This window comes from Dysidea avara, chromosome 6 (assembly GCF_963678975.1).
Source record: "Dysidea avara chromosome 6, odDysAvar1.4, whole genome shotgun sequence".
In the NCBI taxonomy this organism is placed as follows: Eukaryota; Metazoa; Porifera; class Demospongiae; order Dictyoceratida; family Dysideidae; genus Dysidea; species Dysidea avara.
In genome coordinates this window covers 31252040-31277555 of record NC_089277.1, presented here as the reverse complement: position 1 = coordinate 31277555, position 25516 = coordinate 31252040, and the positions used below count along the sequence as shown (strand labels likewise).

The 25516-nt window shown below is 35.5% G+C and overlaps 1 protein-coding gene across 1 annotated transcript; it reads right to left on the bottom strand.

Annotated features, from left to right (window-relative positions):
• Positions 1 to 9332: 9332 nt before the first annotated feature.
• On the bottom strand, positions 9333 to 19632 carry LOC136257876 (uncharacterized). The gene is made up of 7 exons (XM_066051193.1): positions 19558 to 19632; positions 14373 to 16550; positions 14277 to 14319; positions 13344 to 13670; positions 13207 to 13284; positions 10849 to 11187; positions 9333 to 9554 (listed from the first exon to the last, which is right to left on the bottom strand). Exons 1-7 carry the CDS (start codon positions 19588 to 19590, stop codon positions 9505 to 9507), a joined length of 3048 nt encoding a protein of 1015 aa, XP_065907265.1. The 5' UTR covers positions 19591 to 19632; the 3' UTR covers positions 9333 to 9504.
• Positions 19633 to 25516: the final 5884 nt, after the last annotated feature.

Below are 25516 nucleotides of genomic sequence, written 5' to 3'. Positions count from 1 at the left end.
GATATATACATGTTTACACATTCACAACACATAATAAGCTGCTGCATGCTGTGACAACATTCATGGCTGTATCCTCCACATGGAAATGCATGGTGCATGACCAATCAGAGACATGCATGTAGAGGCCGCAAACTGAGAAAATTAAGAGTACAATTATAATGGCAGGTGATACTTTTTTGTGTGTTCTATTAGATTAGTTAAGTGTTATATGCATTTAAATGTCAATTATACACTGTAAAAAATAAGTAGTAAATACTAGGTGGCAAATAGTGAGTGTGACTACAAAATCTTAATGACATGCAGTCAGAGAAAGGTACAGTATTAGCTAACATTGTAAAAACTGAAGTGTCCAAAATATCCCAATATGGACACCATTATCACCAGTAGTGTCCATATTAGGTCAACATTTTGGTGTCCATGCAGTGGTCACTTCAGTTATTACAGTGAATTGCCACAGTATTCACTACTTATTTTACAGTGTATAGCTATACCTCGAATATATTCTGAAGCTATATGCTAAAATTTGGTACACACATGCAAATTCAAAGCACTGAATCATATAATACTGTGTAAGCATTTGTGGCTGTACGCTCCAGACAATGAGGAATAATTATAATCTGCGTGGAGAGTCAAGAAGAAACTATACGTAAACTATTAGCTACATTAGAAATTCTTTTGTATGTTAGAGTAGTTGCATGAGTGCATGCTCTATAAGAGTATACTTAGGACCAGTAATTATAAGTATCTTAATAGATTGCAAGTTGAGCACAGCTACACAAGAAGCTGCTTGAGGAAACTATATTACAATAGAGTTATATATCAATGTAACCTGATTTTCAGTGAATATTATTATTATAATAATAGCTACTTAATTGTATAGGTGATTAAATTACAATGTTGATTAAGTAGCAGCCACATAATTAGTAGGCATAAATAACAGCGAGAACGGACTCAATTTGATCACAAGTCTCCAAAATCCAGTCCAGTGTCCAGTCCAAGTTTAATAGCCTCCCATTCATGATGGGGTTGAGAACATGTACTGTTAAGTGCCTGCATGTATACTATATATAGCTACTGCCAAGAAAAATTGTGTTAGACAGATAAAGCCATGAACCCATGATTGTTGAGCAAAAGCAGATCCAGTGTAAGGCAATAGTTCCTCTCCCCTTCTATGTTACAGCTCCTTTAGTGTAGCTATATGTGCTATCCATGAATGAGACTATACAAAACATGCACAGAGAAGCTGTAATTGAGATACATGTGCACACTACTAGTCATTTTCTCTATGAAAATAGCATGAAAATTCACAGATTCACACCACTGCAAAATTTTAATTTTCATGCAAATTTCATGCAACGTGCTTTTTGTGTATGAAAACATTTTCTTGGCATCATTTCATACACTTTTACCATGAAAATTACATGAAATATGACTGACACACATTTCATGTAATTTCATGGTATAAAAGTGTATGAAATGATGCCATGAAAATGTTTTTATACACAACAAGCATTGCATGAAATCTGCACAAAAAAGTTTGCGATAGCCGCATGTGATCATGAATCTGTTAAAATTCATACTATGGCGGTATGAATATTCCATGAACATTACACGAATTTTCATACTATTTTCATAGAGAAAATGCCTAGTGATGTGTTTGAATGTTGAAATTGTTGAATTGATACTCAACAGCATTGGCACTGATTCATATACATAGCTACAAATTGCAAATCAGTGTCGACAATGTTGCTTGATAGTGGATACTAAGGATATTTTTCAGTTATACTTAACTGGTTTAACACATGCACAAGCTATAAGCTTGGTACATACTTCCCTCAGAAAGGGTTATAATTATTGTCAACACCTTATCCCATGTCATAGTGACATTGAGTCAAATGAATATAGAATTGCCATACATGTACTTTATACACATATCATAGCTATATACGTATTTTTGACATAGATAAATATTGAGATAATGGTATATATAATAATTATCATGGTGGCCTGGTATAATATTAAGGAGTTACTCACCTATTATCCCTTAGTTGGAAAGTACAAATTTATGTGGAAACTGATAAAATATTTAAACAATTAAATAAAATAAATAAAATATTTAATAATAAAATATAAATAAAATATTTAAGCCATTTTAGACTATTACCTAGCCTGCACATTAGCTTTATTATCGAAAGATTCATTGACTAGGAGAAAACATCCTGACCACGTCGCAGGCTCCTGTTAGCATTCAAACATTAATTGTGACTGAAAAAGGTACCTTTTTCACGCACAAAATTTGACTCATTTTTTGATCTTTGAAGCTTCAAAACGTTTTAGTCATTGCATAACATTGCCTGAAATTTTCCAAGAGTGTAGCTGATGTATCTGGCTACATTTTGAAACTAAGAGCAAGTTGATCAGTATACGGAGTCAAACGTTACATTGTTTTGTTTGCTCGCCTGTAAAATGTGTGGAAAAGGTGCCTTTTCGCAAATCCAGTCACAATTGGAAGGCTGCAGGTTCGAGGCTGCCCAGATTCAGTCATGGATTTTTTCTCCTTTCCAAACAATTATTGTGTAACAATTAAACATGCTGTAGGATCATGTGTTCTACAGACCTTCAGTACTTGTGCTGTAAAGCCTTAATAAATAGAAAAAAAATTGTAAACTAAAGCCTAGGAGGTCTGGAATACACAAGCTGGCCATGGGAATTATTTATCATAGTACACACATGATGTACGCACCATATAGCTTGCACATAAGCTATAGTATATTATATCAGTAGTTATCCAAGTGAACATTATCACTGTAATTATGTGACCTATATATAACATCTCATGAGCTCTATAATACTAATTATAGGTTATCAGTATATTGACTGATTGCTTATCAATTACAGTAGTAGTTTTCCTTACCAACTAGTTAATCATACGTGCATAGCGGCTATAATTTGAAGTGTCATTTTTATTCTAGGAAATAGATTCCCCAGACCTATTTTTCTTCAAACATTATTCCCACATTTAAATAATAATTTGATCAAATGTTCAGTAGAAATTATTTTCCTATGTAATATTTTTGAATTTGAAATTAGCTGTTGTGGTTAACTTGTAGTCAATGGCACAGTAACCAGAGTGGCATCTATACCTTGACTTTGAGTTACGCACTCTTTGAAATTCTCTCCTGTTGTACTAATTTGTAAGTATTTTGCTTGTATCTGTCTGTAACGCTCCTTACTGCAATAACTGTTTAAACCAACCTGCTAGCTACATGCATGGTAGTGTATATACTGTAAGCAAACATAACATGATAAAATATATTGCTGAAAAGACATTAAGATTATAATAATATTATTACTGATATAAACAAGGAATAATCATAGATAGGTTATATTAGCTATAGTGGCCAGAATGATTAAAGCAAAATACTACATAAACCATTAACTATCCATCATCATCCATGGCAAATGATGCATGCACACATGTAGAAGACTCAAAACAATGATTTTGGTGAAACCTTACAATGTACATTTGGTACAATCCTGGTACGTAGAGTAAATCTATCAGACATCTGATACATGTTGTAAACACAGATTGTTCCTAAAAGAAATATTTGATAGATACAATAAACTATTTCTGCCAGTGTACATGTGATGATGAACAATAATACTTCACAATACAATGATAGTCAACAATTGTACTTTATGTGATGGTAAGGCCTTCATCAAATCTTCATAATCAGCAATAATACATGTACACTCCAATTGTGTGTATTACAGTTGATGGTTGTTGTTCTGTATACATTTTATGTAGTAGTCATGATAAAACTAGAGTTAATACAAACATTTGATGACTTCTACTGACAGAGGTCTCCTGATGATTAGACATCTGCCTATTATGCTGGTTAAACTATTTGAGAATAGTGTGTATGCCTAAGTGTTCAGCATAATGCTAGCAATTATCCTGTGAGTGTGCATGTCACAGGCTGATGGTAAAAGATTAATCTACTCTAATAGAACAGTCAAAACTCTAATAGAGTATTCAGGTAGTTGGTTGACATGATCATGCTTTATTAGAGAACATTACCTTTAACCTTTTAATATTACATTTTACATTGTATCATTTACCTATATACGTAATTTTATAGCTTTTACAATAATTATTATTACCTTTACACTATCATTGAGAAGTGCAAAATTATTTTTGGTACATAGACTTGTGCCAATTGTGCTGGCATGATTTTGAGCATAATAGGGATCAAGCATTAATATTATGCCAGCATAATTTTAAATAGGAATAGATTTTTAATAAAAAATACACAATGCAAAAAAACTAATAAAAATACATACACACTACACATTATTACTTCATTGCATATCAAGAAAATGTGCAATATTACTTTACATTGTTTGAAATTGTTTTTTGGTCAATTATTCAACATAAGATGGAGATACTCTGATAGAGCAGTCAATATACACTAGTTAGGAAAGGCTGATATATACAGCCAGCCATAGAGCATAATCTTGATTTTCAAAGGATAATTTCGGGACTACTCAAAAGCATAATAGGGCTATTTTCAAAGTATAATTGGCTTAAGCCTATCCATGAGAACAAAGACAGAAATAATGATCACAATTAATATAATACTGCACGGAGATGGATTCATAATTATAGTATGGAAAACAAATAATTACTAGATAAGAAGATAATGTATGTATGTTGAGTCATGAGTGAGTAAGTGAAGTGGAGACTGAGGGGAACTTTGTCTCCATTGATATATTCCTCCTGTGATGGGATTGGTTCAGCTGCAACTGTTGTCACAAAAGGCTTGCAACACTGATCCCTGAGAAACATGGTCAACTTTATAGTCTTATTCCTTACTTCGGTCTGCAGTGGTATGTAAGAGGATCCAGATCAAGCCATCACAGGTGTAATTTACAAGATCCAGCCATTGACTTGGCCTGTTCCAACAGTTTGGAATTGGAGAATTTTATGATTTTTAATGTGCAATGGTTAAAAGAAAATACCTATATCATTCATAATTAGGTATGTATGCTGTACATAGAAAAAAAACTAGGTGATTGCATTCAAAATAAGCACAAGCCTTCACCTGTGCTCAAATATCCTGTCTATTACACTGTATGCTCATAATTATGCTCAATATTAATTTTATGACTTTTTAGTCATGTTCGACTATTAAATCTGCACTTTTTGAATGACAATAATATCGCAACTGTTTAATAGTTACATTGCTACAAATTAACCTAACTAACCTTCAATCAATTGATAATCAAAAAAATATGCTCTAATAAACCATGATGAATAGTTAGTCACCTAGTGCCTGTTCTGTTCATTATCCCATGCTTTCCCACCAATAGTTTCTGCCATACATTTTTTGACTTAAGAGTGAAACCAACTTTGTTCATAACATATAATGTCATATTGGGTCAGTAACTTCTAATCACACTTAAGAAATAAAAAAAATCTTTATACAAATCTATTAGAGCAAGAGCTTTTTATATTTTCCTCATCTACGTCATGGTAGTATTTTTGTTGTAAAACCATCATACAACAATCTTTTGTCTTTTCTGCCTATGCCTAAAATTAATGGTGTAGCAATCCAACAAAAATTCTCAATAAAAGTTGTAGAGTGGCATCTATTGTAATAAAATCATACACATTAAATTATATACCCAATTTGCAAATTCAATGAAATCATATTAGATCTAATAATAAAATGAACTGAGGCACTACATTTGTCTGAGTTGGTAAGGTGAGACCAAAAAAAAAGTCACAGCCAGCTGACAATAGCCCATTGATGGCATAATTTTGGAAATAATGGGAAATTCTCAAAAGCATAATAGGTAATTTTTGAGCACTGCTCAAAAGCATAATGCTCAATTTTTGGAGCTTAATAACCCATACCTAAATAGCTGCCACTGCTTGAAGGTTCTTAGTTTGCTAATTTGCTAAGCTGCTTTACTGTAGTTACACTGATAGTGAAATGTCAGTAACTTTAAGTATATGGAACATAATTATTTTACTGAGTTGTAAACTCTCAGTAAAACATCAGTGAATGCGGGTTTACTGAAAAACTATATACTAAAATAACAAACAATTAACTGTTCCATACACTGGAGATATACAGGGGCGGATCCAGGGGGGGGGCACAGGGGGCACATGCCCCCCCCTCCCCCCTCCCTTAAAAAAATGTATATAAGATCGAGATACTCTAATAGAGCAGTAAATCACCAATCTCTCTAATAAAGCAGTCACAGTGTTCATGGGGAAGTGTAGCTTACTTAGGAAGCTATAAATAGGATTTTATTTTACATAACATACGTGATATAATATATTTGGTAAAGGATAACTAGGTATTATTGTTGTGACCTTTTTTTTTTTTTTTTTTTTTTTTTTTTTTTTTTTTATTTTTATTTTTTTGCTCTTCAAAACTTTTTTTCAGCAAGGTGCCCCCCTCTTTCCAGACTCTGGATCCGCCCCTGATATACCACTGTAGTAAACTAAGAAACTTCAAGCAGTGTGCCAACTACATATTTATTATTGATGAAGTACATAAAAATCCTTAAATAGCTCACTACACACTGCTCTAATACTGTGACTGCTTTATTAGAGTGACTGCTCTATTAGAGTATCTCGATCTTAGTATACTAAAAATTTTTGGAGGGGGATCAAGAGCCCCTTTGACCCCCTTGTATCCTCCCCTTTTTACTATGTGCTATCAGCGGCGGAGGAAGTAGTTGATATGAGGGGGGGCTGGGCTGACCCAGACTTATTTCTATAGTTTGGTAAGGTGAGACCAATAAAAAAAAAAAAAAAAAAAGGTCGCAACCAACTGACAAGAGCTTTCCACCTCACCACCTACCATTTCTAGCTGATAAACTACATAAAAATCCTTTCATAGCTCGCTACACACTGACTACTTTATTAGAGTGACTGCTCTATTAGAGTATCTCGATCTTTATCACGGTTTTCAGCCCCACTCCAAGAAAGATAATTTAGGTGTGATATCATTCTGAGGGGGGCTAAGCCCCCCTCAGCAGACCAAGGGGGGGCTTTAGCCCCCTAGCCCCCCCCCTTTCCGCCGCCTATGTGTGATATATAGTAGAAGCTACAGTACACGGCTGCTAAAAATATGCATTGCAAAGATAGAAAGAGTGAAAAGAGAGAAGACCTATAGCTAAATAAATAATAATCTCTTCTAGAATTCAACAAGAGGGGAGCAAATGTAACTGGGCCTGCGAAAATAAGGCATGTGGGCACATGATTTTTGCCTACTTTTTCAAATTTTCATCACTCATAACTTTATGCACCATTAATATAAACATCCATCATTATAACCTATCAGCAGCGGAGGAAGTAGTTGATATGAGGGGGGGCTGGGCTGACCCAGACTTATTTCTATAGTTTGGTAAGGTGAGACCAAAAAAAAAAAAAAAAAAGGTCACAACCAACTGATAAGAGCTTTCCACCTCACCAGCTACCATTTCTAGCTGATAAACTACATAAAAATCCTTACATAGCTCGCTACACACTGACTACTTTATTAGAGTGACTGCTCTATTAGAGTATCTCGATCTTTATCACGGTTTTCAGCTCCACTCCAAGAAAGATTATTTCGGTGTGATATCATTCTGAGGGGGGCTTACTCAGCAGACCGAGGGGGGGCTTTAGCCCCCTAGCCCCCCCCCCCCTTTCCGCCGCCTATGTAACCTATAACCAACTCCTAGACCTCTTGGACTTCAACTTTATATTATTGAAGCTGCAGCTGTTAATGAAAGCACACTAACAGCCACAACAAGTTATTATGTAGCTAAAACTGAAAGATTTTATAAGTTTCCTTTGGAGTAGGGACCCGCCGATTATGCTGGAATAATTATGAGCATAATAGGTGCCTAAAAGCATTGAGCATAATGCTAGCATAATAGGTAGAATATTTGTGTAATAGTATGAATTCTTGCTTATTAAAGTATCTATCACAGAAAGATCGATACACTCTAATAGAACAGTCAGTAATTCTAATAGAACAATCACATAGCTGACTGTTCTATTAGAGTATATCGATCTTTTCTGTGATATGCATTTTGACAAGTAAGTTTGTGCTTCAGCCACTTATTATTTACCCATTAACTGGAAATTATTAGCAGAGTATGAGAACTGAGGCATAAATAATTGGGCATAATAGGTAAGTATTGAGCATAAATTTAAGCATAATAGGTAAATTTTTGAGCAATGCAGCATAGCATAATAGGTAAAATTATGAGCATAATCGGCGGGTCCCTACTTTGGAGTGGTGTTCCAAAAGCTATTAATAAAGATTTACAAAGCATAAGAATTAGAATTTCAACATCAAAATAAAACAAGGATGTTTGGTACTATTACTACATATATTGTGCACATACAATGCAAAGGTCAGTTAAGAGAAGTTTAAGGTTCAGAAATCAAAGGTAACAATATTAGATGTTGTATGCATTGTACTATATAATTGCAAGTGTTGATTCAATAATTTATTATGCTCAAATTATATAATTGTACTGGAATAATGTTTGATGATTTTCTCTCCCATGCCATGTACAATATTATCATGCCATATAACAACTAGCCTTTCATTATAACTGCTATAATTAGCTGCTGTAAGTTCCTGAATAAACTTTGTGAATAATTCCAGAAAATTAAGCTGAATATACTGTATTCTCAATGACTCAATCTCATGCTTTGTCAATTGCATGAAGGCTCTGCAACTGTGCCAATATGGGTGACTTTCAAAAGTTCACAATTGGTCAAATATTGTAGCTTAAAGATCGAGATACTCTAATAGAGCAGTCACACTGTATTTGGTTGACTGCTTTATTCGCATGTGGCACTGTGCTGCAGTAAGTATCTGATTATTAATCTTTTATTTCGGGTATATGCTATAATAGCAATGTTTGAGAAATATTTTCAAGAGATATCATAATGCAAGTAAAATTTATTATGAAACTATTATTGAAAATTGTCCTAATACTCTGGAATTATTCTTGCCACTTATATTATAATATTTGTAAATTATTCCAGCATACTCTGTGGGTCCCACTCCATGGGCATCATTTCATTGCTATGCTTAAAATGCAATTGTAGCTTCCTTGCTAAAGTTTTGGAGGAGGTGTTTCTGGACCTCATACATCACCAATATCTACTAGCTCACGTATAGTAAAGTTTTTAAGAGTCTGAGGTATTTAATCACCGAAGCACCCTCCACACTAAATCTTCCCCTGCATAAGTAGATTTCTTTCATTTTAAGTTTTGATATAGATACACAACTTGTAATATAAAGTGCAACTCAATAACATAATTATGTGAGAAACAATAAATAATTACTATAATGGGCTGTAGGTATATGTTACTATAACAACAATATATTTTTGTAGGAAAAACCTCAGCTGAGGAAAAAACCCTTTACAACTAAACTAGCTAAATAATGTTTGAACATGCGTAAAATATTTTAGTTATGATTATTTGTTGTCCATCAGTGTGGTTAGTACTGCACTCTTATCACCACTACCTGTAATACACAATGATCACATATAATTGAGAATACCTTCAAACCTACTATCATTGGTGCATATGTAATGCTTCAACAAGCACATACTTGTGGAAAATAATATAGGCTTCCATGCAATCATTTAATTGCATAATATATAATGTAACATTGAATATCACAAGTAATGCTCAGATAATGAAGTGCTATTTGTTTTATCCAGGTGCAGTTCAAAGGAGTTTTACTGGTTTCTGGAAACTAGTCAGCTATTTCAATGAAAAGATCGATATACTCTAATAGAACAGTCAGCACAATGTGAAGCCAAAATTCTTGGCTACGGCTAAGTTAATGACTAAATACAGCAGATTACTTATTGTACAAAATACCTCATAAGTATAACTTTGATTAATCACAAAACTGCTTTGCTCAGAATCAAGGGGTAGGTAAAGAGCTAAAATTGTTTATGAACTTTTAAAGATACGTGGGTGCCCATTTTCACCCTTCAAGAACATTTCAGTTCATCTTACTCCATTACTCTAAAATATAAATTTGTTAATTACAAAATTACAAAATCTAGAATGATTTAAAGACATTGGGCCCTGCAAGGCGGTGATCCAGTTGTATTTTCTTAATTGTAGTATAGTTTGTTTTGTGGATTCTAATTGTAGTATTCGTTATCATGCATTTGTTTTATATATTAAAAATACAAATTCATAATTAAATTTTTGTAAACTCCCGTTACATTCATTCAAACATCAACAACTTTCATATTTCAAATGTACAAAATTTCAGTCAATATTTCATCTTTCAGAAATAATTTCAGAGGTGACCTATGAATTTCAGGTCATTACCTACCCCTCACCCAGAACCTTCCAATGTACAAGCACCTCTGAAAATAGTAATCATGTTATTTAATGTATTAATAAAGCTTCCAATAGTTATGACTTGCATGAGTGAAACAGCAACTGTTCTGCTTCAGTGGCAACACTAATGCATATCACGAGATTATATGAGATACACATAGAAAGCAGATTTCATTTTAAAACCAATTATACAAAATTTCTGTTACTGACCAAACTATATACACATGACTCTTTATATGCTAACAATTGACCAAGTATTTGCATTATACCAGCAGATATTAAAATGGTTCAGTATCAATAATTAATCTTAAGCTTTAAAAGGTAGATGGGTGGGATCCACACGGATTATGCAAAGGTTACACAAACTGTATATTTACTTGCTTGTGAATAAATATATTGGAAAATAAACAATTATCACAAAGTACTTGATTTGAGGCCACATTACACATACACACCTTTCACTTCAGCTTCTGTTTCCATCTGATTCACTTTCTTTCTGATGGTTGTTGATAGATGTCTAGTATCCTCATTTCCATATTGCTCAGTGATGTCAAGAAATATGTAAAAATTGTCAGTACAATTTTCAAACCCTGCCCTCAAGGGATTAATCACCCTACTGAGCAATAGAGTAGCTGCTCGTACTGATGATGTAGTAGGTTTTGTGATTTCTTCCTCTTCTTTTGTTGATATGATCTTGTGTGACACAAAGTAATGGCTTAGTGTCTTAGCAGTCAGAGTATCAACCAGTTTACTGTAGTGTTTGATGATCACCAAATACTCTGGAGACTGGAGGTCTATAACAAGTAGAGTTGAGGATACCCAATTATTTCACAGTCTTTACAACAGTCCTCACCCAACACCCACTTAAAGTACAATAAATGTAATATTTCTTGAGGTACAGTAGTTTAGCAGCACAAGTAATGTAAATAGATACTTTCAAAATAATTCACAGCCTTGCACACATTTATATTATCAACTCAATATACAAGAAATTACTAATAATGTACATGTACAGCAAGCAGCCTATTATTTTGGCAGATTTTTGAGAATAATATAGGTACCTGAAAGCATGAAAAATAATGCTTGCAAAATGTTTAGAATATTTCAGGAAACATAGTCTGTGTACATGCATCTCTGATTGCAGAATTATCGATTATCTTAAAATAACAACCAACTAATTTGTTTAATTTGAGTGCATAAACCAATTTCTAACCTAAAACATAGCAACTGCAAGGGTGCAGCCAGTGGGGTTTAGATGGTTAGGACAAACCCCCGTTCAGAAGCAGATTTTAAAAAAAAAGTAATAATTACAGCAAATTTTATACAGCCCTGGAGTCCTCCAGTAGCTACTTGCACACTGGCGCAGCTCTTTACTACTTTTGAGGGTCGCATTAATCCTGAATCAATCATGAATCAAGTATTGTATCACGTGATCAATTGCACACGCGATGCATGGTGGTAATGGAGAATGACTATTGAGACATATTACAAGGTAGCAGCTGCGATGAACTTGAGTGGTCAGATTATGCATGTGTTACGTAGGTTAGCACAAATTGTGAATAGTTGGTTTACATGATGAATGTTTTGTTTATTTTATTTGTCACATGTTGCAGGCACGTGATGTCTTTAAAATAAGTATTGGAGTACAAGCCAAGTGTGAAGTTGCTGACCATCAACAAGAGGACTGACTGAGACTAATATATACCCAGAAGAATTTATTGCCAACTAAGGGACTGAAATGTGGAGGGCTACCTTGTGCTAAGGAGTTCAGTGAAGCTGGCTGTCAGTATGTTGCCATTTGGAAGAGAAGATTAGTATTACAATAGGTTTATAGTTTCTATAAGCTGCATAAACAACAGTATGTAGGTTTAGCTAGTTATACGACAACAGACGCTTTCTGCCCAAGGGTACAATTTGTGTATGCATCATTTTCATTCAAATGTGGTCCAGGGGAAGCACTCAGACTTTCCACAAAGGCATCCATGCTCGAACTCCTTCCAGAAACGCCTGGCAACACCTCTGAACTGTAACTGCCTTTTATTGCATATTGCATTAAAGACATTGAATGTTAAATGTAATGTGATACGTATTGAGAGCACAATACTTAGTATAAATTTATGAGCACTACAGCAAACAGGAGAAAAATAGGCATAAGAGGCTGGTTCCTACTGTAGCTACATAAAGCATCAGTTATGTATAGGCAGTGTCAAATCCAGAAGTCTATAAGTGGTTGTTCACACTATAAGGTACATGGAATGCTGGATCAAGGGATAACCAAAAACGGGATATATGATAAAATTAATTATGATTTCTGATAGGTCAATATGTAGTAGAAACACGGCTTACATGTATAATTGTTGTTTATTAAAAGAAATTCTATTATGACCATTTCCGTTACATAATATTATTTCATATAAATATATATTATTATTAAAAACACTAAACCCATTAATTTTTGTCCATTTTTCTATGGTGTGGGAAACTAAGGGTTAATAGAAACTGTAAAATCAATTACTGCTCATAGAGATTTTTGTGGTTGTTGAAGTGTTGAATTCTCTGACTGTAGTTTTCATATCTGAACAAGAGGAGAAATGGCTATGTGTCACCAGCTATTCTGTCTTAAGTATAATATTATGGACATCACATAGATGGACTGTCATAGTTGTGGATTTAATAAAGGTGGTGTGCACATTCTACCTGTAACCACAGCACCTATAGTGTATATACACCTTATACACTCATTTATACTTGATTTCATTATTCTGGCCACAAAATATTTCACATACACTGGTATAGTTACACACCAAACTGACCTTCAGTGATAAGTTGGCCTGGAACAATATTAAGTGGAGGAGCTGCTTCCAGAGTGGTAGAATGTGGCTCTAACAAGTCTAAAATATTACATACAATAAGTAGTTTCAATAATGCTGATTAGTACAGTGTATAATACCTTGTTGACCACTATTAATTTTCAAAAGTCTTGATTGAATTTCTTGTGATAAAGCATGAGTGGCACCATCACCATGATGTTCCATGATAGAAATCATCCTGTTAAAACAGTCAACACTTTTATGTTCCTTTAGCATGTATAACACTTTATTCAGTAGCAGTTGAGCAGCTCTGTGTGATGGAGTTGTTGGTTTAGTAATCTCCTCATGATCTGTCAGTGAGATCACATTCTCTGACACAAAATAATGAGACAGACTACAGGCAGGTATGGTGTCCACTAGTTTACTATAATAGTCGGTAAACACCTTGTATTCTGGTAATCCATAATCTGTAAAGAAATCACACCAATGTACATATCCATTGCAACATGTACCAATGCACAACCATACATGCATAAGTACTGCACACATTCATGTATACAATGTATCATGCGTACTGTATGTATATGTATATGAAGACTAGTGATGCATAACTTGCCTGCATACTGGAGTCACAATGCAAAATTTACTATACTAACACTATTTTTGTACCAGAATCCTATTGTTACTAAAATTACACAAAATTAATACCTACTGGTTATATGAATACTCATTCTTTATGTCACATTATTACTGTAAATCCTTATTTGTATATCATTCTCTATACGGAGCAATGTTATAGCCAAAAAGTAATCATAATTATTTCATAATCAAAGTTATAATGGAGGTTGAATCCTATTGATAGTACTCTGAAATTATGTTATGAAAAAACCTTCAGACAAGCTCCAATAAACACTAGCTCCTTTATCTATCCTACTGTACATATATTCATATTTTAAAGAGTCAGAGGTGTATATGTGAGATGGACATTTTATAGAGATAGAATGTGTGTGAGGCTTTTAACAATGCATAGCTACTGTGTACTTGTTAGTATAAATAGCATCCCAATAACTGACCATTTTGATCTTCTGCTGCTCTGTTTGCTGTTTCATCAAACTTCTGCATAAAAAACAGTTTATCATAATGTGAACACATAATTTGTAACACTTCACCTCTGTGAGCCAAACTATGTGAGAATGCTGCAACTTGGTGGATATTACTCTACCATGACTGCACTGAGCATAATCAAATGGAGGAGACAAAGTGGTGAGTATTGCTATATGTTTATCATCTGACTTTCCACATTGACAATGGAATCCATATTGGAGTCGACCATTGTTAAAATTTAATTGCTCACAAACATTCTCTAATGCACTAGCAAGAATATCCTGTACTGACAAGTGGATAGGACACTTTTTATGATAATCTTTTTCTTCATGTCGTATTTGAACTTCCAAATATGACAATTTGTCCAGTAGTGACAGAAGGTATGCATGTGGCAAACGAAATGTTATCAAATTACTGAAAGAATGGCAAACTTCATTTTGGGTGAATAAATGACTCCAGCCTCTTGGTAAGTGTTGCATTATCTCAACTATTAAACAACAGAAAAATCCTCTTGGGAGAAGGTTAGAAACAAACTGAATCAGTAGTGGTTCACCTTGTAGGCATCCATATTGGGATAGTATGAGATCACCTGTTGGTTGACTGGTGTACGTTGGTAGAACGTATGGAATAAAGTAATCCTCTCCATCACCATCTTCTCTTGGTATTGGAGATATTATTTTCATTACAACAAGAAGAGAAACAAAATAATCTTGTTTCAAGTCATCCTCCCACTGCAAACTTTGTAGAAGTTCTTTTGACAATATTCCACTGTGCTTAAGCTTGTTTGTAGCTGACTGGTTTGAAAGTGATTTCTTAAAGGTAAAACACACTATTTTACTAAGCCTATCAAAAAGCCACTGGTGATCAATGATGATATAATCACACAAACCAGACACCTCAGGGTAGTACAACAAAACTCCTAACAGGTGATGATAGAGTAGAGCACTTCTCACTTGCTCCACATCAGTGATCAGGTTACTTTGTGAAGCAATTGAGACACATTCTTGAAAAGAAATATAAGCTGTTCCTCTTCCAGTGCACACCTGACGTATTTCAAGTTCTAATAACATCCAGGTAATGGGTAATTCATAGACATCTTTTTTCAAAGACAATGTTTCAATTTCATTGCGAATTAATTTTGCCGTTGGGTCTTCTGTATTCTCCCTTCCAGCAGTTGTGTTGTCTACTGGGAATATGACACCACTATCTTTGTTTCGCCATACAGTAGCTTTACAGTCAAGCTTCTCAACCATGTTTACCAGCCTACTGTTAATCTTATGAACAACATCTGAACAAACTTTGTCAGCATGAGTCCCCACACAACATAGATATGAATTAGTATCATTTCCAGGTACTGTCACCAACTGTGGAACTTGTGATGTAGGTCTTTCCAAAGCATCATTGTTTGATGACATGAGAAATTTGATCATGTCAAAGTTGGAGTATTGGAGATGATAAGGCTCAAAAATGTGTTTTCCATGTTCACTGTACTCCACCAACACTTGATCTTCAAGATTTCTGGATAAGTCATGGACAATAAATGTTATCATTGGGTGTATATTTACTGTGGGCAATAATTGTATATACTCAGGCTGCCCACCTGTATCAAGTATTGTGATAATGTTCAGCACTTCTCCAGGGTGATATGTTAGTGGAGTGGAATTGCTTGTATGTGTGCTAATACTAGAAGTAGAATTTTTTGCTAAAGCCTTAAAACTTTCTAATTTTTCACTTTTCACTGAACTTTGAAACAAAGCAGCAAATCGTTGGGTGATTGAAAGCTGTGTGACTTGTTTTATTTCATATTTTTGTTTGATATTAGCATCAATTGCACTTATCTGCCTATTATCAGTTACCTTAGGTTCATTATGCCTTTTCTGTGGTGGTGTTTTCTGTGGGTGAAGTTTCTGGTGTTCAGGAGTGCTTGATGGAAGTAGCACTTGTCTCAAGTGAGTAATCTGAGCATTATCATCCATTTCAAGCCAAAGAATCTCTTGACCATGTGTATGTTTTGACTCAACTAATGCAGCTTTTCTGATTGATATGGCATGTTTGCTTTGAACCACTTTAGTGCTGTGATGATCTTTATTGATTTGTTTCTTCATTAGTAAATTACTGAAACTTGTTTTACCAGCTGCTCCAGAACCAGTTAGTAAAATCTTAATAAAACGGACGGGTATTTTTCCATGTTGATTCTTAGCATTATTTAAGCTTTTCTGAAGTGATGCAAGCAAATTTCTTCTCTATAGAAACAATGATTACAGAATATTACTTTACTGTATGGTACATACATAGGAATACTAGCAAAGATATGACATACTGTATTGGAACTGACATTGTATACTTAACGTAACAACATTTGCAACTAGATCTACAAAAAGAGGTCTTGGCCTTTCAAAATTTCAAAATCTGACTAATCAAAACTTTTAACATTTTAACAAACCATCTTAAAATAACAAAATAGCATGACCAAATTTCAATCTCAGTGGTACCTCATTCACAAGTCAAGTTATGAGTTGCCAAGCACATGTTATTAGAAATGCTATAAGATTTCTTTTCACAGATCTGGTCATTTCCTTGCACGCAATTATGGGGTATTATTTTTGTCCTGTGTAGTTGCCACTGAAGCACATAATGAATGAAGTAACCACAACACAAAACTTTTACGAGCACAAAACTATAATGAGCACAAAATTTTAGAGCAGTACTTGTGCCATGCATTAATAAGAAAGCATTTGGACTTTTTGTAGCAGAAAATATATTATGCATATGTATGTACTTGCCACTTGTCAGAGCTCAGCTCATTATAGTAGAATGGCAAAGTGTGTAATATGTGATATAATTATGAGTCATTCAGTCAGATTCGTCAAATAAAAATCCTGCAATAAGTTGTTTACATGTAGCAACAATTTTGCAATCGTCACTCAAGAGGGACTTTCAATGCCTTAATCCATGGATTAAAAACCTTTCAACTCGATACTACACACAAATAATCTGTATATCTATAGTAAGTCACTCATCTAATACCATATAGCGGGTTTTTCCTGCAGACGAATTTGCTTACGAAAATAAAATCATGTGATACTTAATCTCGCGAGGTGACAAATTCGTGACATTAAATTCCTCGCACGAATTTATTACTCATTATAATAAGTGTTCACGAACGAGATGGAAAGTAGCAAAATTTGTTGTTTCTTTGTATCTGTGCTTGTATCCACGATGAATTGATGCAGATGCCTGAAATTTGCTAGGAAACAGGTAGGGCAGCCACGTTCAGCGATGTTTGGTGACAAAAGACGTGTTGTGTAGGAGAACAAGCCATTACAAAACAACCAGCAAGCTGTTATGTACACAAATAAACACCTGGTTTGCTGAACACTATAGTTCTACAGGTGCTAAAAACCTAGTGATAAACAAAACTCTACGTGATAAAATATGTTGCGAATTTTAATGTTGCAGAGTGCTCAAAACATGAGATTAAAGTCCTTGCGATAAAAACCTGCTATATGGTGTGAGGCTAATCATTGCTTTGACAATTCTTTTACTTGCCCATGCTAAGCACATTGCCCATTCTAAGCATAACAGCCTTGTCATTATTTTTTTCCTCAAAAGTAAAACATTTTTATTGTCGTCAGACTTCACTTTCTATTGCTATACCCCCTTTATCGCCATTATCATATGTGACTGGGTCTGGGAAAAGTGATCTTATTGTCCATGACAGCAGATTTGATTATTTGAACACAAAGATACACAATTAAACTATCACAAAAATACAGCTAGACTTGAGTCAATGATTGGTCTGTATTTTATGCTGTTTTTCCCAAGCACAGTGACGATCTGTACATCTGTACATGCAGTCTGGGGCTTTAATGGAGCTGTGGTCAGCCTGGGGATGGCTGTGTGTGGCTGTAGAACTCTATGTAATTGAATAAAGAATCTGTGCTGTATAAGTTCCCTTTCAAATTAGCCAGTTTGAGACCTGGATGGCCAATGACTTGGCTTAATTCATCCCTATGCTTTCGTCTTTAATCTTTTAAACAGCCTCTTGTCCTCCTCCAGCCACTGCCTCCTACCCCTTTTGGAGCTGGCCTGAGTGATCATGTCAATTTAAAAATTATTTAAAATGGCAGGAAACTTAGCTGTTGGCTACTTGTACAGTGGATGCTCTGTAAAGTAAGGAATTGGTGTAAACTGTGTGAAAATATGGTACACATAGCTTCAACCATTGGCATGTTACAATACTCTAAACACTTAAAACTGGATACTTTAAATAGGCAATAACACCGGTTTTCCCAGACTAGGTCACATATTGCTACAATAAATTTTACTTATACTAACTCTATGAAGGGTACTATAAACTGATTCAGATCAGCGAATTTGCCATCTGTAACTTCAAATTCCTACACATTAATTTTTGACAGGATTAATTTAGTATATAGTCACATAACACACAATCACAAGTTTTGATGTCCAATTCTCTCCATGACAGTAATAATTATAAGACATTACTGTACTTATAAAGTGAAACTTAAACTCACAGTGTGTTTTGGTCTTCATACTTTGTACTGTAAATCCCTAGGAATCATTTAATGCTTATTACATGATTAAAATGACATTGATTGCATAGCCATAGGATAAGCACATCAAAATTTATAGAGCTTTGTTTACAACCATCATCCATGTATAGCGATGATACTTTGGCCTATGTGGCTTTAAAAGTTAAAGGTACTACATGCAGTTTTATTCCAGTAGAATTTTTAAATTCACACTTGATGCAAAACAAGTTAAGGTTGCCTCGCTTACAATAAGAATGTATAAATGAAATTAGTAACATGGAAGAATAAAGCTAGTCAGCTTACCATGTAAATATTGCTGTTTTGAAACTATTATATACTGCAGTGCCAAAAGCTTATGTAGTTCTGGTGTTATTTAGCGATATTTGGTCTTTGCTACAAAATGATCAATTTTTCAGAAGAAGTATTATCCAGCTACATATAGTTATAACAATCCCACATTAGTTCCAAAACTGACAAAGCTTCTTCAAATATGTATGAGATATTGCAGGAAAGTTGGGAGTAGTATTAACATGTATATGTACGTATTAAGTAATTTTTGGAAGAGGCATATGCTTAACTACAGTCATACACAGTATATCGTACACTTGTATATATGTGGTCCAAAGTAGCACTTATACACATACCAGACATACATGCAGTACAGATATTACACACATTATGGTGCTGCACTAACCTTTTGTTCATGGGACTTCAATAGCTGTATCATGTTATCATGTTTTTCCGTTTTTGCTATATCAATTGGTGTTTTATTGTCCTATGTATAATATAGTGAAACATGATGAATGTACTGTACAATGTCATAAGTATACTGCTACTACAGTTCAGACTAATGGCTATATACTGAGGTATGCCTTATGAATATATATGTTGTGGTGAACACAACACATTTATCTTCATATTACATACTGTGTACAAACATAGGAACTTTAAGATCATGGCCATAAAATGCAGTGAAGCAAGGGCAGGTCACCTACACCTGCAGATATACTAGTGGACTGAATTAGGGATCATTTAGCCACTAGTATATCCTCAGGTGTAGGCAACCTCTCTTGTTTCACTACTTAATATCCTTAAAATCCCTAAATTTTACTTACTTGTTTGTCACTTTCTATTATGACTGGTAAACCAGTATATATTCCGCATAAAAAGAAAGAATGACGACATGTTAATGGTTTCACTTGAACGTGCACGCATGATTTCAATTTATGAAAAAGTAAAGTAGCCATTATGCTATGTTGTTTTAGCTTTGTTTGGCCCATTACATATAGCATCAAAAAAGAAGACGGTTATGAGAAGCACCTCTGCAATTAGCTTAGTGAGCATGGAAAATGTGGACAATTGCTGTTACGAACATAAGGAGGCCATCATGTGATAGCTAGCTACTGCAAATCGACACCTTGAGCTGTCAGCAAGAACAAAGGAAAACAAATGTTAAGTCCATGATGCATACATTGGATGTGTGGCAGTATACAAAAAGTACCCATCAGATGCATTTAAAAGTAAAAAAATCAAGCCAGTAGCCTTAGTGGTATGCTTAATTGGCACACATGCAGGCAGGCAGGCAGGCAGGCAGTCAGGCAGGCAGGCAGGCAGGCAGGCAGGCAGGCAGGCAGGCAGGCAGGCAGGCAGGCAGGCAGGCAGGCAGGCAGGCAGGCAGGCAGGCAGGCAGGCAGGCAGGCAGGCAGGCAGGCAGGCAGGCAGGCAGGCAGGCAGGCAGGCAGGCAGGCAGGCAGGCAGGCAGGCAACCTACACTCAACTAGGATACCTACATGCAATTACACACTCAACTTATATAGTGTCACGAATCACATTTATATTTGGACACAATAATGAGATCAAATTAATGTAGTTCCACTATGGAGGTCTTAGTAGATGTACAAAATTACTAACAGAAGCACATGTGTACAATATGTTTTATATCATAATTACATGCTTAAATGGCTGCCTAAGCACCCCATCTTCACTTACACAACCAAGGCGACAAAATCAATAAAGACAAGCACCTCTCCATGATGAAACCATTTGCATACAAATTAAACAGACAGAAAATACTTAGTAGCATAGTAATATGGTCCCTCTTGGTAACATGATACACCAGCTACTACACTGGCACATCACATTGTTTGACTTCTTACATCAGGAGCCTACAACATCCATTTGTACTGTACAGTAAAACAGATAGCACAACAGGTTTATGTGTATTCCTTTTGTAAATACAGAAAATGTCTTGTCCTGGAGGTTGTAAATAGACAGTCTTGTAACAGTTGTATACAGTGTAAATGGGTTGTTCAGCACCACTGCTAAGGTGGGTTGCTAGCTTTCCATAAGATAAAAGAAAACTGCTCAACAAGCATCGTAGAAAGTCATATAAGGAAAAGTGTGCATAGTTTGTCACTGTATAGTATGTGTAAACTGTAACAGGATATTTGTATACTTTCCAAAAGAAATGCTTTAAATGTAACTTTCTTAACATTGCTCCATGAGCACTATCGTCCAATGCACATAACGATGTCTTTACTAAAACAGTCCAAGCAAGATGAACATGAAACACCATATTGACCATAACAGTTCAGTAACAAAGTACTGTATTAAAAATTATCATATGAATGCAATGGTAGCATAAAAATAAATGTCTACAACACATAACAAAGCCCATCACAATGTTTACAGGGATTTGGTACACCAACAAAGCAATTAGTTATCAAACTGTATGTATGTATGTATGTATGTATGTATGTATTTGATTGTACCATTTGGGGCTTTCACCCCCTGGAAAACCAGCTGAGCTGACTACCCAGTACCTAATCTTAAATCTTAAGTACAAATAAACTACCTCACCATGATTTTTGATACACCTGTAAGTATTTCGACTCTGATCCAAACTGGCCCAACCCAGATATCTACTATAGTATACCACCGGGCCAATCAGCTTATGTTTGATGTGTATTAGTTACAAAGTTGAGAAAATTGGAGCAGAAGTCATTGGTCATTTTATGCTCAAACTGTTGTAGAGTGGCTATAAGCAACAAATTTTGATGAAATCATTTACTTTGTGATAAAAGCACCAAATTTTCTGTGAAAGTTGAGTAAGGTATACTAAATCATTTGAGATATGGTGCCATGTCAAAATCATTGCCTTAGGGCATGTTTTAAATTTTAAACTAGGTTATAAGCCCATTTCTAGCTGGTCAGTAAACCATACAGGTGCATATAAAATCTTTGTTTTTGTTTAAATCGCATGAATGTATTTCAAGTTTACAGGTGAAATCAGAAAATCTTACACAATGTGGTAAAATACCCTGTATTTAAACACTTCTAATAGAGCCAATATTTCAGTGTTAAAAGTACAGACATGATCCAATAAAAACAACATAATGCACATCTATGGCTCTGTATATTATACCTTTAATATGGTAAGCTAAAGACCTGGATGGACACCTTCCTTGATCAGTTTTCAGACATAACCATACCTTTCTCGTCTATTCAGATGAAAATTTAAATAATTATTATTTACTATTGATCACTTTTATGATTTCCCCAATTCATTTTCTATGATTCGGACTGAATTTTGGAAAAAAGGTTCCAAATAGCACATTAGAATTTTCGAGATAAACGGTTTTAAAGAATTCAAGTCAGCATAACTTTCCAAGGATAGCAAGCACACGTATGAAATTTACACAAAAAAGATGCATCGATCTGTTGCCTGGCTTTCAGACCATATCCAGTACTTGTAGGTGCTTGTAGAGATTCTCACCAAATAAGACAGAAAATCTGAGCAGTTGGATGAGCAAATTAGTACCATGAGTGCTCACAAAGCTAGGGGAGGAGGAGAGGTGGGCAAGAAATGAATGATTGGAGTCCAGACACAAGATTACGGCTGTGCTGGCTTCTTAGTGGCTGATATGTAGCAAAATCAACAGAAAAATCATTCAGCCAACATCATCAGGCCACCCATCAGTAATCCGCTGGTTCCTGCCAAGCCAGACAGTTTACAAGGCCAAAAACCATCATTCGAGCTTTCTACACCACCCGGACAAGACATCTGTTAAAACCAGCCTTGAGTAGTTTGAGTAGTACTGAAGGTCAAAACTAGTAGTACAATAGTGTGTCTATCTACTGGTGGTGTTAGTTTGATTTGCAATTTGGATCAGTTTTCTAAAATTTGGTCACATAAATTTTTACTTTTCAGGTTCTTTGAGCATGATATTGGTAATTTTAATGGAACCACATCTGATATGAATTAAGCAAACATTAATGTTGTACCAAGTTCGGCGCTTTTATCAAAAGTGAACAATTTTATCAAAAAAGTGAACGATTTTTCACTTAGCCACTCTACTACTGGACCAATGGAGTGCCACATTGCCTTATCAAATACTCTGTACCTCACATGGTCAAACATTTATTACAGCTGTTATAATAGTATAAGATTCTATCTTCACAAGTTAGGACAAGCACGCAACATACATTCAGAGTCATTGTAACAATGTACAGTACAGCTCACGGGTAACGTCGCATGTACACGCATGACGCGCGTCAGCTCGAGTGACCCGTGTGGATGCAGCAAGGCTACAGTAATATACTCCACGATAGCTAACTTTACTCGAGAGCGTCACGCAAGACCAGATAACAGGTATCACCTATGGTCTTGGGAGGCGGCACTGGCTCAGTTCCGCCAGTTGTGAAGTCTCCTATTGCCTGTGTTGTGGCTACCGAATACTTGGTAACTTAGCTACTGACTTGACCTCGACTCTGTCACGGACTACAGTCAGTACTGTAGCTAGCAGTAGCTACCGTAAATCTAGATGTATTGGTCGCCAAGTAATGCCACAGAACCCCAGTTAGTGCAGTTTTCTAATTCGTATTTTCTTTATCTAGATCGTTAAAGGAATGGTCAACCGAAGTTTCAACTCTAGAAGCCAAGAAAGTTCGAAGTTACAGCGCCCCTACGAAGCGCTAACAGCAAAAAAATCGATTTGTACAGTGACAATAAACTACAGGCGTTTAATAAAACGATCATAACCAGTGGCGTAGCCAGACTTTTCGCCATGCCTGGGCAATGGGTGGGCAAGCCATTTCCTATGTAACACAAGTACACATGCCCATCTTTATATGGACATCAATATAACATTTTAAAAATGCATTATGTATCATCCTACACTACTGCATGCAAGATGACTAATAGAAGCGAACGCCTAGCTAGCTATTGGCCTTCTAACATTACATACATCTAGCTACATGTGTCTTAATACCAGACTACAAAGATTCTTGAATTAAAGCACGAGGCGCTCTATCACGTGATGACTATGCTCTGCCACTAGTTGTTAGCCTAGAAAAGTGGAAACAAAAAGAAAAGAATTGCTGACTGAACAAATACTCCATACCGTTTGAACTGAGCAGTATCCACACGGATAGATGGGTGCTAATTTCACAAATACCTCTAGACTGCTTTGCCTCCCGAGTTTTGACCACACCAATAACTTCCGTGATCACTTAATCCAAATGTAAATCGTCCAGCCCACTATTGTGAAACCAATTCTTTGTCCTTCACTCCTTGCCACAATGCTGCGCGGTTTTTTGTAATCACGTGATCTTGCTTCTATTTATTGCCGTGCACAATCAAGTTGAAAATCCCTTGGATAACCCCATCTCTGTTTAGCTAAAAAGAAGGAAACCATCGGCGAAAATGGCACGGTGAGTGTTGTATAAGTTGTGCTATACTTATTCTTGTGCAGTGACTAGTTAAGTAACTTTAGCAAAATCTCGAGCTATCCAGCCCACGTCTTTATAATTTCTCTAGGAGCTGATGGTGGGGCAAAGAAGTCTGATGCCCGGGCAATGCCCTGGCTTGCCCGGGTTTGGCTACGCCACTGATCATAACATACGGATGCAGTCCTCTACCAAGATGAAACTTGCACCATTGAATTCTCCATGACGAAGCAAATCCATTGCTGGGTACGTTTTGTCTTCCAGGCCCATATGAAGAAGTTTTGCTCAAAAACGGAACTTTCAGGCCAGCTGACATGACTAATTAGGTGATTTGTCCAATCAAGATCAAAGCAATTAAGCAGCTGTAATTGATTCAACTTGCTATATTTCATTTATTAAAGGCTTTACTGTTGCTGATTTTTCATTTTATAGGTTTTGGGACATCTCTACTGCACTGAGCGTCAAAGATTGGCTATTCTTCCATAGTGCCAGTTCATGACAGATGTATTGGTGTACTAGAACTTTTGCACACATACAGTGTTTCATTAATAAAATAGTTTTAAAGCACTGGATTAAGTGTGGGAAGTTATTTATAGTTAAAGATTGGCCGTGCGTTGCTTGTCAAACCTAACTCGACGAACTCCGTGCCAAAACACAGCTTTAATCTCGCTCCGAATTGCCCGCATATTTTACCTCCGACTTTAGCATCGTTTTGACGAGATATACTTTACGCTGGAAGTGCTCACTATGGCTTGTTAGAAACGCTCAAGAATAGGCTACCAGAATCTAGCAGCGAATCCTGAAAAATCCAAACATGTCACGAGATATGATCGAATCTATAAGAATAGTGAAAATGCCCCATAGGAAATGTATTGAAACCAATTGTGTTCCTGTATTGTCAAAATGACGAGCGGGTTTTTTGTGTA

What these genes read in the sequence shown, in the direction of transcription:
- LOC136257876 (XM_066051193.1), bottom strand. Translation starts at nt 19,590, where the DNA reads ATGATACAGCTATTGAAGTCCCATGAACAAAAG. An exon ending in ACATAGTTTGGCTCACAGAG is followed by an intron (nt 14,320 to 14,372) that starts GTGAAGTGTTAC and finishes TTTTTTATGCAG; the next exon opens with AAGTTTGATGAAACAGCAAA. An exon ending in AGCAGCAGAAGATCAAAATG is followed by an intron (nt 13,671 to 14,276) that starts GTCAGTTATTGG and finishes ATTTCTTTACAG; the next exon opens with ATTATGGATTACCAGAATAC.